Source organism: Pollicipes pollicipes, unplaced genomic scaffold (assembly GCF_011947565.3).
Source record: "Pollicipes pollicipes isolate AB1234 unplaced genomic scaffold, Ppol_2.1 Scaffold_4881;HRSCAF=5763_pilon_pilon_pilon, whole genome shotgun sequence".
NCBI lineage: Eukaryota > Metazoa > Arthropoda > Thecostraca > Pollicipedomorpha > Pollicipedidae > Pollicipes > Pollicipes pollicipes.
Window position 1 is genome coordinate 48,312,138 of NW_023596576.1, and position 12,320 is coordinate 48,324,457.

The 12,320-nt window shown below is 48.7% G+C and overlaps 1 protein-coding gene across 1 annotated transcript; it reads left to right on the plus strand.

Annotated features, from left to right (window-relative positions):
• The first annotated feature begins 398 nt into the window (after positions 1-398).
• On the plus strand, positions 399-11,700 carry LOC119100507 (sodium-coupled monocarboxylate transporter 1-like). The gene is made up of 10 exons (XM_037223594.1): positions 399-600; positions 1,197-1,344; positions 1,463-1,637; positions 1,928-2,106; positions 5,052-5,168; positions 5,605-5,734; positions 8,208-8,415; positions 9,718-9,848; positions 10,340-10,536; positions 11,673-11,700. The coding sequence occupies exons 1-10, from the start codon at positions 399-401 to the stop codon at positions 11,698-11,700; spliced, it is 1,515 nt and encodes a 504-aa protein (XP_037079489.1).
• The last annotated feature ends 620 nt before the right edge of the window (positions 11,701-12,320 follow it).

The following is a 12,320-nucleotide window of genomic DNA, read 5'->3' on the forward strand; positions in this document are numbered from 1 at the left end:
TCGCGGTAGCTCATGGTATCTGTTCCAGTAATAGACGGTAAAAATAGACAATGTCAAAGAAAAGCATGCTGTCATTGGCAAATGGGCCATGCAGAGCGCTTTTCTGGTGAGCCTTTTACCATCAGGGACCCTGTGCCAACCACGTGCTCCCCCTTGCCAAGTCTCTGGCCGCGTGCCCCTGCCATGCCCTAGTTGTACATTATTCTAGACTTCGACAGACGAAGGTGTTGATACTTTATCGATCGTGTCGAGCATACGAATGTCCGAATCACGTGTCAACTATGCAGACTTAAGACATGCGGATTCCGCCCCGGTTTGTGCAATAATCACTGGCAACGTTTGTTGCAATCTGTAGAGACGTCATCCCAGCGTTCTTGCTTTCAGAGCCGGCCGAGAAGATGGCGTCTCCGAAGACGTTCGGTCTGGTCGACTACTGCGTGTTCGGCAGCGTGCTGTTGTCCTCGCTGCTGATTGGCGTGTACCACGCCTTCCGCGGCAAACAGACCAACGCTGAGATGCTGCTTGGCGGCAGGAACATGGCCATCCTGCCCGTGGCCATTTCTATCATGGCAACGTTCCTCTCGGCCATCCTGGTTTTGGGTAAGCTGCCAGCTGTGTGGAAGTCTCGTGGCGAACCAGCGCCCGTCTCGAAAATACTTCTGATTTGTGAAGAATTTATTTTCGGAGGACATTATCGGAGGACAAAACTTCATATCCTCACGCATTCATAAAGGAGGGGAAGATAGGTCTTTGGACTGTAATGGCCAATACTCAGACTTCCGTCCAACGTCTGACCGCATATATAGGACTTGAGTTCATAGTACAATATAGGCCCCTTAGAACGTGACGATGACAGTGACAACACCAGCAAACAAACATAGCACTCTTTTAGACGTAGTCCTCCCGGTGTTATTTATTGGAACGTTGTAATCCACCTAGCTGTAATGACGTACTCCACCTAGCTGTAATGACGTACCACTCAGCTAAAATGATGCACCCCACCTGACTTTAATGATGTACCCACTTAGCTGTAATGATGTACTCCACCTAACTGCAATGGTGTACCCCACCTAACTGTAATGATGTACTCCACCTAGCTGTAATGATGTACTCCACCTAACTGCAATGATGTACCCCGTCTAGCAGTAACGTTATGCCAACACCATGGCCGATGACGGTGCATCGGCCTGGGGTAGGTTCGCCAGCCGAAATGTATATGAACGGCACGCAGCACTGGGTGATGGTACTGGCACTTCTCATCTCCCTGCCGTCCGTGGCTCTGCTCTACCTGCCCATCTTCTACCGATGCGGTCTGACGTCTGTCAACGAGTACCTGCAGCTCAGGTATGCTGTCCGACGCCGGGCATGTCGGTATAGTCACAGACAGCGACGTAACAGCCCCTTTTTGCTGGGATGCAACCAGCGCGATGCGTCTCTACCGCCCCATGGTTGCATATTCCAGGTTTGACAACCACGTCCTGCGAGTACTCTGCGTGCTGGGCTACCTGGTGCAGACATCGCTGTACATGGCCATCGCCCTGTACGCGCCCAGCTTGGCCTTGAGCTCCACCACCGACCTAACCCTGGAGACCAGCATCATCTGCACGGCGGTCGTAGCGACCCTCTATACAACGATTGTGAGCGGACCAACGAGCTGTGCGGGGCATGACGAGTTTGGCATCATGAATCGTTGTTGGGGCTATGTGTCAGCTATTGAAAGGTCAATGTGAGGCATTTGGAAAACGACGGCTACAGTTGAGAAACAAGAGGTCAGCGCCCCCCAAATTATGATAATCTCCCGAGAAAAGAAAGGTGTGCGGTTCTTTGGGGAAGAGCATCACAACGTTCTTTACAAAGAGTCCCAAGGTGATGAGGTGTTGTATCCAAGGGGATATTCTGGGACAGTGGCCGGGTGTTTCATTCTCAGGGAGGTCTGAAGGCCGTGGTCTGGGCTGATGTTCTCCAGGCAGTCGTCATGGGTGCCGGTATGGTAGCCATCGTTGTTCAAGGCTCCATCAACGTGGGAGGATTTGGTAACATATTCCACATCAGCGCCGAACACGGCAGGATGAACTTGTTCGACTTCAGCGTGAGTCCCTGGCAAAGGTGGGTGCCCCAGTCTACAGCAGATAAGTACTGATGGTGCGTCAATTATTTCAAAACCAACGCAAGTGTTAACGTGCATTGGTATGCACACACAAACACACACACAACCTCAGCTACAGCTCACAGGAGAGCCATCCAAGCGTCCAAGATCGCAGAGTCCAGTGTTCATATTACCCAAGATCGCAAATCCGGCGTTCATAATATCCAACATGTGTCCAATTCCGTACTCATTGGGGCCGTTCATAGCATCTCAGCGCGTAGCGTCCAAAGTAGTACCGTTCAGTATTCATAGTATCCAGCGATCACGGCATTAAGAAGTAGTTTTGGATTATTGCTGCTAGATTTCACAACAATGGCATATTTTCTTCTTTTGTCTTCAGATGACATATTCAACCTGGCATTCCACTGATGATTACGTGATAACGCGGAACAAGGCTACTACGAATTACTTCGAATGTCTGGCGGCTGTGTTCGGCCTGGGCGCAGCCGCGTCCCGAGGCTTGCTGACGAACTGTGCGCACGCGCGCCGGGCGGTGTCGCACCCGGAGACGCGGCGACCGGCGCGGGCTCGGGTGTTACCACTGCGCCCGCGGGGCAGCTGTCCCGCTGTGGCTGGCGGCTAAGACTTGCGGACGCTCACGGCGAGGGGGGGGGGGGTTACAGACGTGTAGGGGGCACAGGGCCATGTAATTCCTTTTTGGACCCCGGAGAAGCTCATGGACTCTGAAGAGACTCATAACCGGCTGAACAGACGTAGTTCTTATACAAAACGCCACCCAGTTGGACGCCTGTGGGCTTCATTCTTTGCTGATTGAGAGGGTGCTGACTGAAGGGCTGTAAGGCCTATGCCGCTGTCCAGAGGTCCTACACTGCTCCTGGGACCTTATATGTCCACTTGCAGGGCCAGTCCGATCGCCAAAGAACCTCTCACGTTGCCCTTGATTTCTTTATATTTGCCCGGAGAGCCCCGCTGTCGTCCGGACCCTTTCCACTGACACGTCCGAGTGCCCTTGTCAATCAGGGGCCTGCCACGGGTTTTTCTCATTCGCCCGAAAGGCCCTTTACGTTTTAGCCGAGGTCCCACAAGTCAAACAGCCGGGGTATTCTGGGTTGTTCAGAAGCCCTTCACGTTGGTCTCAGTTAACCTACTGATACACCCGCGATGAGCTCATGGGTCTTCGACATCGGTCTAGGGTGATTTCAGTTCCCTGTCACTTGCGGAGGGCTCTACGTTCTTGCCGGGGGCGTCATCTGTCAACATGCTCGAGCACTTGGTCGTTCGGGGCCCCTCCACATCAAATTTTGGTTGCTTCCAATTACTTTCGAGGACCCCATCTGTTAGGCTCATCGGGCACATTGCATTGTTCAAAAGCCCATCACACTTAGTCTTGGATACTTCCTATTGGTGTTTGACGGGACCGCTTTGGACTCATCTTGACGGGCTCTTGCCGGCGGCGATCATCCACGACTGTTGTGAGAACAGACCTGTCAACCGACCCTCGAGAGCACTGAGCTCGCCGACCGAAATCGGGAGCCGCCATTTGCGTTCAACCTGTCGATGATTCCCTGCTAGTCTTTGGCTTTCCCATATCGTAACAGGGCATGTGCCGCTGACGGTGACCTAAATCTTAATAATAGTGTTTGGGGCTTTACGTTTCAACGGCTGTCAGGGACATTTCGAAACAGATGCGTTCATTAGATACCATTAGGGTTGCGATGGCAGTTTTGCCGGATAACCTTAGTATCACGATTGGAGGAAGTGCGTGCCTGGCATTCAGAATGGCTATAACAAGAAAGAATGCTTAACATTTCGAATGTCAGTACATGTTTCCCACTTGGTGTATGTGACAGCTGTATAGCAGATGTGTCCATCACGATTCCTAAATTTAGCACAGTTTCTGAGTGCTGCATCACCTAATCAATGAACATGATGGATAGATAGTCTCGGATTTGACTAAGCTGTCGACGGCCGCCAAACAATAACATCTTGGTCATAACTGGCCATGACATGCATAATGACATGCAACATTTGTTGCATAATGCCGGCAATTTTAAACGACAATGTAGTTCAGGTCATTCGTTAAGCTTAAGTCCAGTGAATTGACTGAAGAAAACTTTTGGCTATTACTTTTCTTCACTGGGCTACAAACGCGTCGTTCATTTCAATTAGCACCACAGATGCCTGAATCAACAGCCTGCAACAAAAGGCCCAGATAACTAGACAAGATAACCTTCCACGACTACCGCACGGCTATTGCCGAGTAACCAGAGATTTTCAAGGCCACGGGCCAGATATCAATATTTTTAATTCCTTCATACGCCTGCACAGTGGTTTAATTGGGTAACACTGTACACCATGACGCCACCCGTCGGCATATAGGGGTGAATGCAGCTGCGGTAACCCTCTATCGGGCAATGTACAAACCGATAGGCTGCAGTTTTCCAAGAAGTGATGCCGCAACTCAACCCTTGGATCCCGCGCACGCTGGATGTTATGAGCGCTGAATGTTACGAAGTTATGCCGTTTCCAACAGTCACATAGGATGCGGCAGTTTTGAATGCTGCGTCCTTGAATGTTGTGATTCTGCTCTGCCTAAGGATGTTGGACAATTTTGGATATTATGAACGCTGAATGCTGCCATTCTGGATGTTTTGACCATTGGACGTTATGAACGCTGGATGTTTCAATGCGCTTCCCTCTCAGGCGGAGCTCCTCGCTCTATCCTTTCCCCGAGCCGACTGACATAACTGTTAGCTGACAGAGCTGTTAACTGACAACTGGCATGACTAACAACTTCGTGAGGCGGCTGAACGCCATGATTATGTATGCCTACGTCGCATTGCCAAAGTCGCAACTCCATTTCAATTTCCACAGTGCCATTGTCAGAAGAAAAAAAGCCAACAAATATCTTGCACTAATTGTGGAAAACGTGCGTTCGCTCCAGACACAACTTCTGGAACCTGTTTTTCGGCTACCTGTTCATGTGGACCACGGTGATGGGTGTGAACCAGAGTGCGGTGCAGCGCTACATGAGCCTGCCTACCATGAAGGCGGCCAGAACGTGAGTTACGTCCACTCCGACCGTCACATAGAAGTGTGCCTGCGATGCGCAATCAACAACTAATGGATGGCGTAAGTCCCATTCCATTGGCAGATAAGCTCCGTCTGCAAAGGCCTCGGCGGATCAAGGAAATTCCATCACGACACGGAAGTAAAAGCCCAGCACTGGATATGTGTGTTGGAGCAAGTTAGCTTAAGTATATAAAACCGTATGTTGCATGTTGAAACTGTTACCGGTGGGTTCACTTATGGTTGGTACCATACTTGACAATTACGTTGTGCCGTTTACAGCTTCAATTTGCTTTGTATAACCACACATATGTCATTGTTGTAGTCGCATTCTGATAGTAATATGCATCCAAGCAAGGAGGGCTGCTGTGGCGGCCATCTTTGATCTGTCCTGATAAGGGAACCAATGACACTGCTGTCTGCTTCAGCGCCTGCCTCCTTAACGCCCCGGCCAACATTCTCTACATATCGCTGGCCTGCCTGTGCGGTCTGGCCATCTTCGCCACGTACGCCGACTGCGACCCGCTCCGGATGGCTCTCATCGAGAGGAAGGACCAGGTGCGGCTCCCGATCTGAGCGAGGAATGAGGACAGTTCCGACGTGAGGACCCACCGGTGGGTTGCCTAGCAACGGATGGGATCCACAGAGCTAAAGACCCACCGCGAAACGGGTGGAGCCAGTCATTTTAAATCAGGCCGTGAAGCTAACGCGTTCCGAGGCAAGGAAACGTTGGGAATATTGATAATGCTTTGGTTGGAGCTAGGTGGTTTCATTGGGCATTATGCCAAGCCTGTGTTCTATAATTTACGAGCTTGATGAATCTCCATGTGCTGCGTTAACCAGCCATGTGTTTACCTCAGGCTGAATCGTGAATTGGCTCACGAACCAATCGTTTTGAGGTGAGCCACGAACTGTTTTTGCTCGTTAGGAAAAATACCGCTTTGAGCCATGAGCTGATTTTGTAAGTTCGAAGCAGCAAGCGCAGCGCTGTCGGTCCTGATCTAAAGTTTGCCAAATCTCAGCAAGGAACCAGAGCATATTACATGGTACAGACATCCTACATTACTGTAGCCTATGTCGTTATCAAGGAAAGATTGTCTGCTACCTTTAAAATCTGAGGTCGGTCATATATTTTCTTGTCAATTGTCAGCCCCGATGTTGAATTGCTGACATGTCATCGCCGGCAGCATGCCTAGTACCGGGTAGTGGAAATATCGTTACCTTTAGGTGAATGCACCTGGCTGGCACTTGACAAGTGCAAAGTGCCACCTGTCAGGTTTAGTACATTCTGGTGTACATCGCATGCTACATAACTAATGGGTCTGGGTTGTAGGTGTCAGGTGGAATGTGCCAGCGTAGACCTGAGACTTAAGAGAGCTGTTTGGAAACAGTTTGCAGGAAAGGTATTGTTTTCTGCACTGCATTCCCTAGACCTAGCAAACTGAAACCGTGACCAACCCCCAATTGTACAGAGGGGCTGGTCGTGCGGCATTGCGTGTGCGTGTGTGGTGTTTTCAAATCATCTGTTCGTGTTTTAAACTGTTTTGGCTTACACTGAACGTGTGTGTTCTCATGATGCAGCCATTATTCTTCGAAACACGTCGTGAGATGGGTTTATGGGTTTGGAGCATGATATTAGATGCACAAGCTGATTATCACATGTTAATATCAGTCACTTCTTTGTGAGTAAGTTATATATATATATATATACATATATATATATATATATATATATATATATATATATACATATATATATATATATATATATACATATATGTGTATGCAAACACACACATGTCATATAGCCCACGAGCCAACTGGCACAACATTTATCGAGAGCCGATTGACGGCCGTTATATCTGAAAACCGTGTTCATAAACGCCAGATATAAACGCCTCGATAGTTGTATTTTCCTTGGACTTGATTGCCGCATGGCTTATGAAATGGCAGGCTTTGAATGACATTATTATGACGTCATGAATATTACATATTTCGTCATGAATGCCAACGCGGCTTTGAAATACTCTCCCCGATTTACCTCTCCCCATTTTCTATAAAATAGAGGGGCTCAGGTCTTAAGCCGGGCAGAACTGTGAATAGCACCAAATGGTCTTCAAAATGGCTAGTTCAGTTCGGAACCCCGTACAAATGTGGAACACTCCTTTAACCGGATCTCAAAGTTTCAGCTTTTCACTTTATCTGGTCTGTGTTCTATAACCTTACTCCTAAAGTTTCGTGTGACGACCACGCCGAAAATTGGCGTGATACCCGCACTCTGTTTAATTCCAGCACCATCACTACTACCTTGCATGAAGCACCACTGTTTTGTTTTGTATTTGTTCTGAACTATGGTCCTTTAGTTTCGAAGTAACCCCATGGAGTATATCCGGAATGCGAGTTGATATTGTCGCTTCATTTCTGAACTCAGCTAGTTAGAATGACGCACGTGTCAATGGTGCGATATCGCAAACCAAAGTCAGCGTCACAACAGTTCTGACATTTTTTTAAAACAAATTTCCCCAGCAATGCCAAAAGAACTTCTACACTTCGCAATATCCCTTCGCGCATAAGAAGTTTACTTAAAAGGTAATCCAAGGCTGAGGCCATGATAGCAAGTCACTGCACATTCTCAAATGACCTCAGGTTTCCACTTCGGAGTCAAGGCTGTCATGCCTTGACGAAGCTATTCCAAACCTGAGGTCGTGGCAAAACTGACGCAAGGGTGATAAAACGTGACTCGACCTCATATGACCCAATTACAACGGTTGTAGACCACATACAGAAATACCACCTTGTTGTTTGTTTGCTTGTTTGTTTGTGTTTTTCTTCCTTCGTTTGAATTCACATTGGACTTCGTCAGACGTGCGAAAAGCAAGTGACCATAGTAGCCAGCCTGATCACCCACACCACGGAAGTAGGTGAAACCGCTTTTGCTGGCGATGGCTTGAGGGAGTTTTAAGCTACAGTTTCAACGTGGAACTGGAGCCAATTCCTCAATAGCTTCAGGGATATGTCGTGTTTGTTTCAGCTGGTGCCCTATTTCGTGCTGGACCAGATGTCCTACCTCACGGGCCTGCCGGGCCTCTTTGTGGCCTGCATCATGTCTGGAGCGCTCAGCACCATTTCCTCCGGCCTCAACTCGCTGGCAGCCATCACCTGGCAGGACTTCTTGAGCAACATCAACTTCTTCAAGAGCATGTCACCAGTCACACAATCTTGGATAACAAGAGGCATCAGTGAGTCTGGGGTATAGGGTCAAAGGAAACATTACTGTCACAAGAGCATTTCAGCGAAACATTTTGCCGACAGATTGCCAGCTGCGTTTAAAGTGCAAGTCAAATGGCATGCAAAGTTATTAACATTATGGGTGCTACGTTCACATTGACGTCACAGCTATGTACGGTGCATACTGCGAAAGTCAACAAGAGCGCGGATGGTTGTTCGAATGCGACGCGCTCGATTGGGGGGGGGGGGGGGCAATTTGATCCCGAGTTAAAAAGAACAGCTAATAGAGCTACAAACATCATGTTCACCGTATAGGTAGGCCAGCATGTGAACACACGTGTCACATTTTGAGACCTCTAGGTGCGTGACCTTGGGGTCAAATAAGGTCATACTAGTTCAAGGTTTAGATGGGTATATAGATAGGTATACAGGTATCCGATTCGTTCAGCCATCTTCTCTCTAGCTGCTTAAGCGAAAGTTCGCTGCTGATTATTTCAGGCCAGTGGCCTTATTCGGCCTATAGAAGGTCGTGGCGTCTAAATACCTAGGAGTTTTTATTTTATAATTGAGATAAGCGTAAAAATTACCATAGATAGTGTGTTCCTAAAACACAAAACATTAATCGGTCGTTTTAAGTCGGTAATCGTTCATTTCCGGAAGACTAAATAAGATGTCTGTCGAATTGATGATCTGTGGTCAAGAAACTCCAAAAGAGCATAAAATCTGTCCCGTAAAGCAGGTTCTCCAGTGGCAAAGCAGTTTGCTTTGACCTCGGTCTAGCCATGTACCTCACCCAAGGTCAATGGAATGCTTCGTAATCATAATTGCAGTTGTCTAATTGTTTGAGAACTATCTCAAAGATGTGCAACTTCATCAACATTCCATTGTACGATCAGCTTGAACGATCCTCCATGAATTGCCTTCGCTGAGATTGTCAGGTCTGGTTTTGACCTGCCATTGGGTCAGCAACCCCACAAGGTACATCTATTTTTTGCATGCAAAAATCCGCCAATCAATTGCCTATAGCTACGGGAAGCTTGGCGCCGCCACACCGCGAAGGTCAAAACTGACTCTTGAAAAGTCTTAGATGGGTGAAAGGGAGAATCGACCAATCCCACCCAAGCGCGTATTAAACTTATGCAGTTATGAAAAGCCCGTTGGTGGGCACAACGCGTGTAGTACGATCAGTTTCATGGTGGTCGATGTACTCATGATACACTGTCCTGCGTGAAAAGAAACGCAGATGGCAGAGGGAGAAAGCAAACTCGAAGGTCACCGTATTTCGGCAGGTTTACTGTACGGCTGTCTGACAGTGGGTATGGCCTTCATGGCCAGCCAGCTCGGGGGAGTGCTGCAGGCTGCAGCGACCGTCACCGGGGCCGTCAGTGGCCCTGTGTTTGGCGTCTTCACGCTGGGCATCTTCATTCCGTTCGCCAACGGCAAGGTAAACTGGATGACAACGAAATGAGTGATTCGGCGCCTGTTGGGTAAATTACGCAAGTCGCGATATTTGGATAAATCTGTATCATTCCATGGGCAGCCGAAAGTGATCATTATTCTGTATTCCAGCTCGAGTTCCATCTGCATAGATCTATAATTCATCCATTCATCTACCAGCCCAAAATAAATGGTTTAGTTTGGTTTAGAAACAGTTTCTGGACCCATCCCGAACGATTTCGATGAATCTTTAATACGACCTCTCCGGATTTTTTCGTTTTGGCACAGAAAACCAGCGTGACAAAAGCGATGTGGTAGCAACAACTTGAGTCGTCCCTCACTGTAGCTCAGACCGCCTTCCGCATCAAATGTTTACGTCATCTTAGCTCACCGCTGTTTTCCGTAGACCTGCCCGAGAACAGTACCAGCCATCAGGCCATGATAACCGCACGGTCTCCAGACACCGAACAGACTGTCCACGTCTCTCCTCCGTGGCAGGGTGCCGTGGCAGGACTTGTAACGGCCTTGGCAATGGGCGCCTGGGTAGTGGTGGGCGCGTACGGATCTGGAGAACAGCCCGAGCCTCTACCCACCTCTATCGCTGGCTGCGGCACCAATCTGACGTCACTGGTGTCGTCCACTACACCACCACCAATGGACATGGGCCCGGTGCGAACAGAGGAGGAGGAGCCCAGGTGCGTAATAATCATTGCTTAATGTAATGCATGTTGATCGGTCGTGCTCTCAATTTCTTTTTTCTTGCACGTTTTGGTCGGGCCGAGCTCCACTACACTCATTCCACGGTTTGAGCTCATCGCGCTGTTGCAAGGCCTTACATGATTCAACGGCTGAAAAAGATGTCATGCTCCGTCCTATGCAGCCCGGTGTGTGGTGCCCTGCGTACTTTGGTCGGTGATGAGAGCTACGTCACCGAAAATGGAATTCTTTGGGACGCTTATTTAATTTTCCTGGGACTGAAGCAATGTTTGCGGAGTAAAACCTGTGTAGCCTGTTCAGCGTTGCTGAACAAGCTAAACACACTAATTCCTGTGATATTGCCTCGGAAAGCTTTCAGCACCACCCCATCACCCAGGTGTATCAGCCCCGTTCACAAAGTGTCTGTGCGTACACAGACGCAACGTGAATACTAATAGTTTTCACAATAACAGCGTCATGAACATACAACTGCTGGTGAATATATTTTTGAATAGGTTGAAAAATTCCTTTAATTTGTTACCCTCAGGCAACTAATATTGCAAGTCCTGATTTTAAGCTAATCAGGTCATTCACTATTGGCAGCAGCACACAACCACAACCTGTATTTTGCCCTGAAGCCCTGAGTTTACTCCCTGCACTGCTAAGCGTGTCCGTGTACGTCTGGTCCCAGCACGCTTTTTGACAGTTTTTTTTATTTTTTAGACGGGCAGACAGTCACTGCTTGAAATCAGACAATCTTACACGAGGAAACGAGGTTGTGGGGCAGCTGCTGCCTCCTTTGTAAAGCCATTCGACCCTCTTGATATATCAATATAAACCAGCCGTTGTGTCCTGGCACCCAAACACAGATCGCGCAATTTCTGGCCCGCTAAAGGGTCATTACCTGTCGTAGGATTTGGTCAACCACCGCATGCTCGATTCTCGAGTTTTGGTAGCTAAAATCCTGCTCAGGAAGTGGAACAGTATATAAATGCCACTCAGGGAGTCGGACTCAATATAAATGTTCCGTGTGGTGTTTCTCTGCGTATTAATTGCATCTCCAGTTGCACAAAATTCGGCAGGGAAAATCGAGCAGTGTTGTGACGGTGTAACACCCTTCGGCCATTCGCCGCAGAGAACACAACATCCTGTACCTGTTCTGACTTGGAGACATTCGTCTATATTCGTATGCATGTCTGGTACTCAGCGCGTATACCGTGAGAGAATTCGAACCAAACCTTCTGAGCGGTCAGGCACCTCTCTTCCAACGCACATAGGAACAGGTCATATGCAGGTGCTGGGAACTCCTAAAGTGTACATAGTGGGCCTCTCAGTATCGCGACGTTCTCTGGCCTGACGCCCACGTCCTGAAGGCTTTTGTGACCTCGTATGCGCATGAGGTTGAAAGCGCTAGTTCGGCCCGTGGCAAACAGCTGGGTCAGATGTTCCGACGAAATTCTCTGGGAGGCCGATTGTGCTGGACACTGTCCCATCTTCAAGGAATTGTATGAGCAGAGCATCTGGCGTCGGGAGCTAGCGGTGGCTCGCTTGCCTTAACCATTAGACTGGCGATAAAGCTAGTGCCCAATGTTCTCGTCGCAGTGCGTTCGCAGACGTGGTCTTCTGTGCCCAGGGTGCGCTCGCTTGAGACGCGCTCTGATTGAAAGGCTGGACACCCGTACTCAAGCTTTGAACGGTTCAGCACACCATATAGACGAAGCGGTGTCACTCGATCCGCATCTTAAAACGTTCTAGTGATGGCATTGAGAGTGCCATTGCTTTG

Excerpts from the sequence above, each read along its gene's own strand:
- LOC119100507 (XM_037223594.1), top strand. The coding sequence starts at position 399 with ATGGCGTCTCCGAAGACGTTCGGTCTGGTCGACTACTGCGTGTTCGGC. Across the intron at positions 1,345-1,462 it reads AACGAGTACCTGCAGCTCAG|GTTTGACAACCACGTCCTGC; the intron begins GTATGCTGTCCG and ends TGCATATTCCAG. Across the intron at positions 5,735-8,207 it reads TCATCGAGAGGAAGGACCAG|CTGGTGCCCTATTTCGTGCT; the intron begins GTGCGGCTCCCG and ends TGTTTGTTTCAG.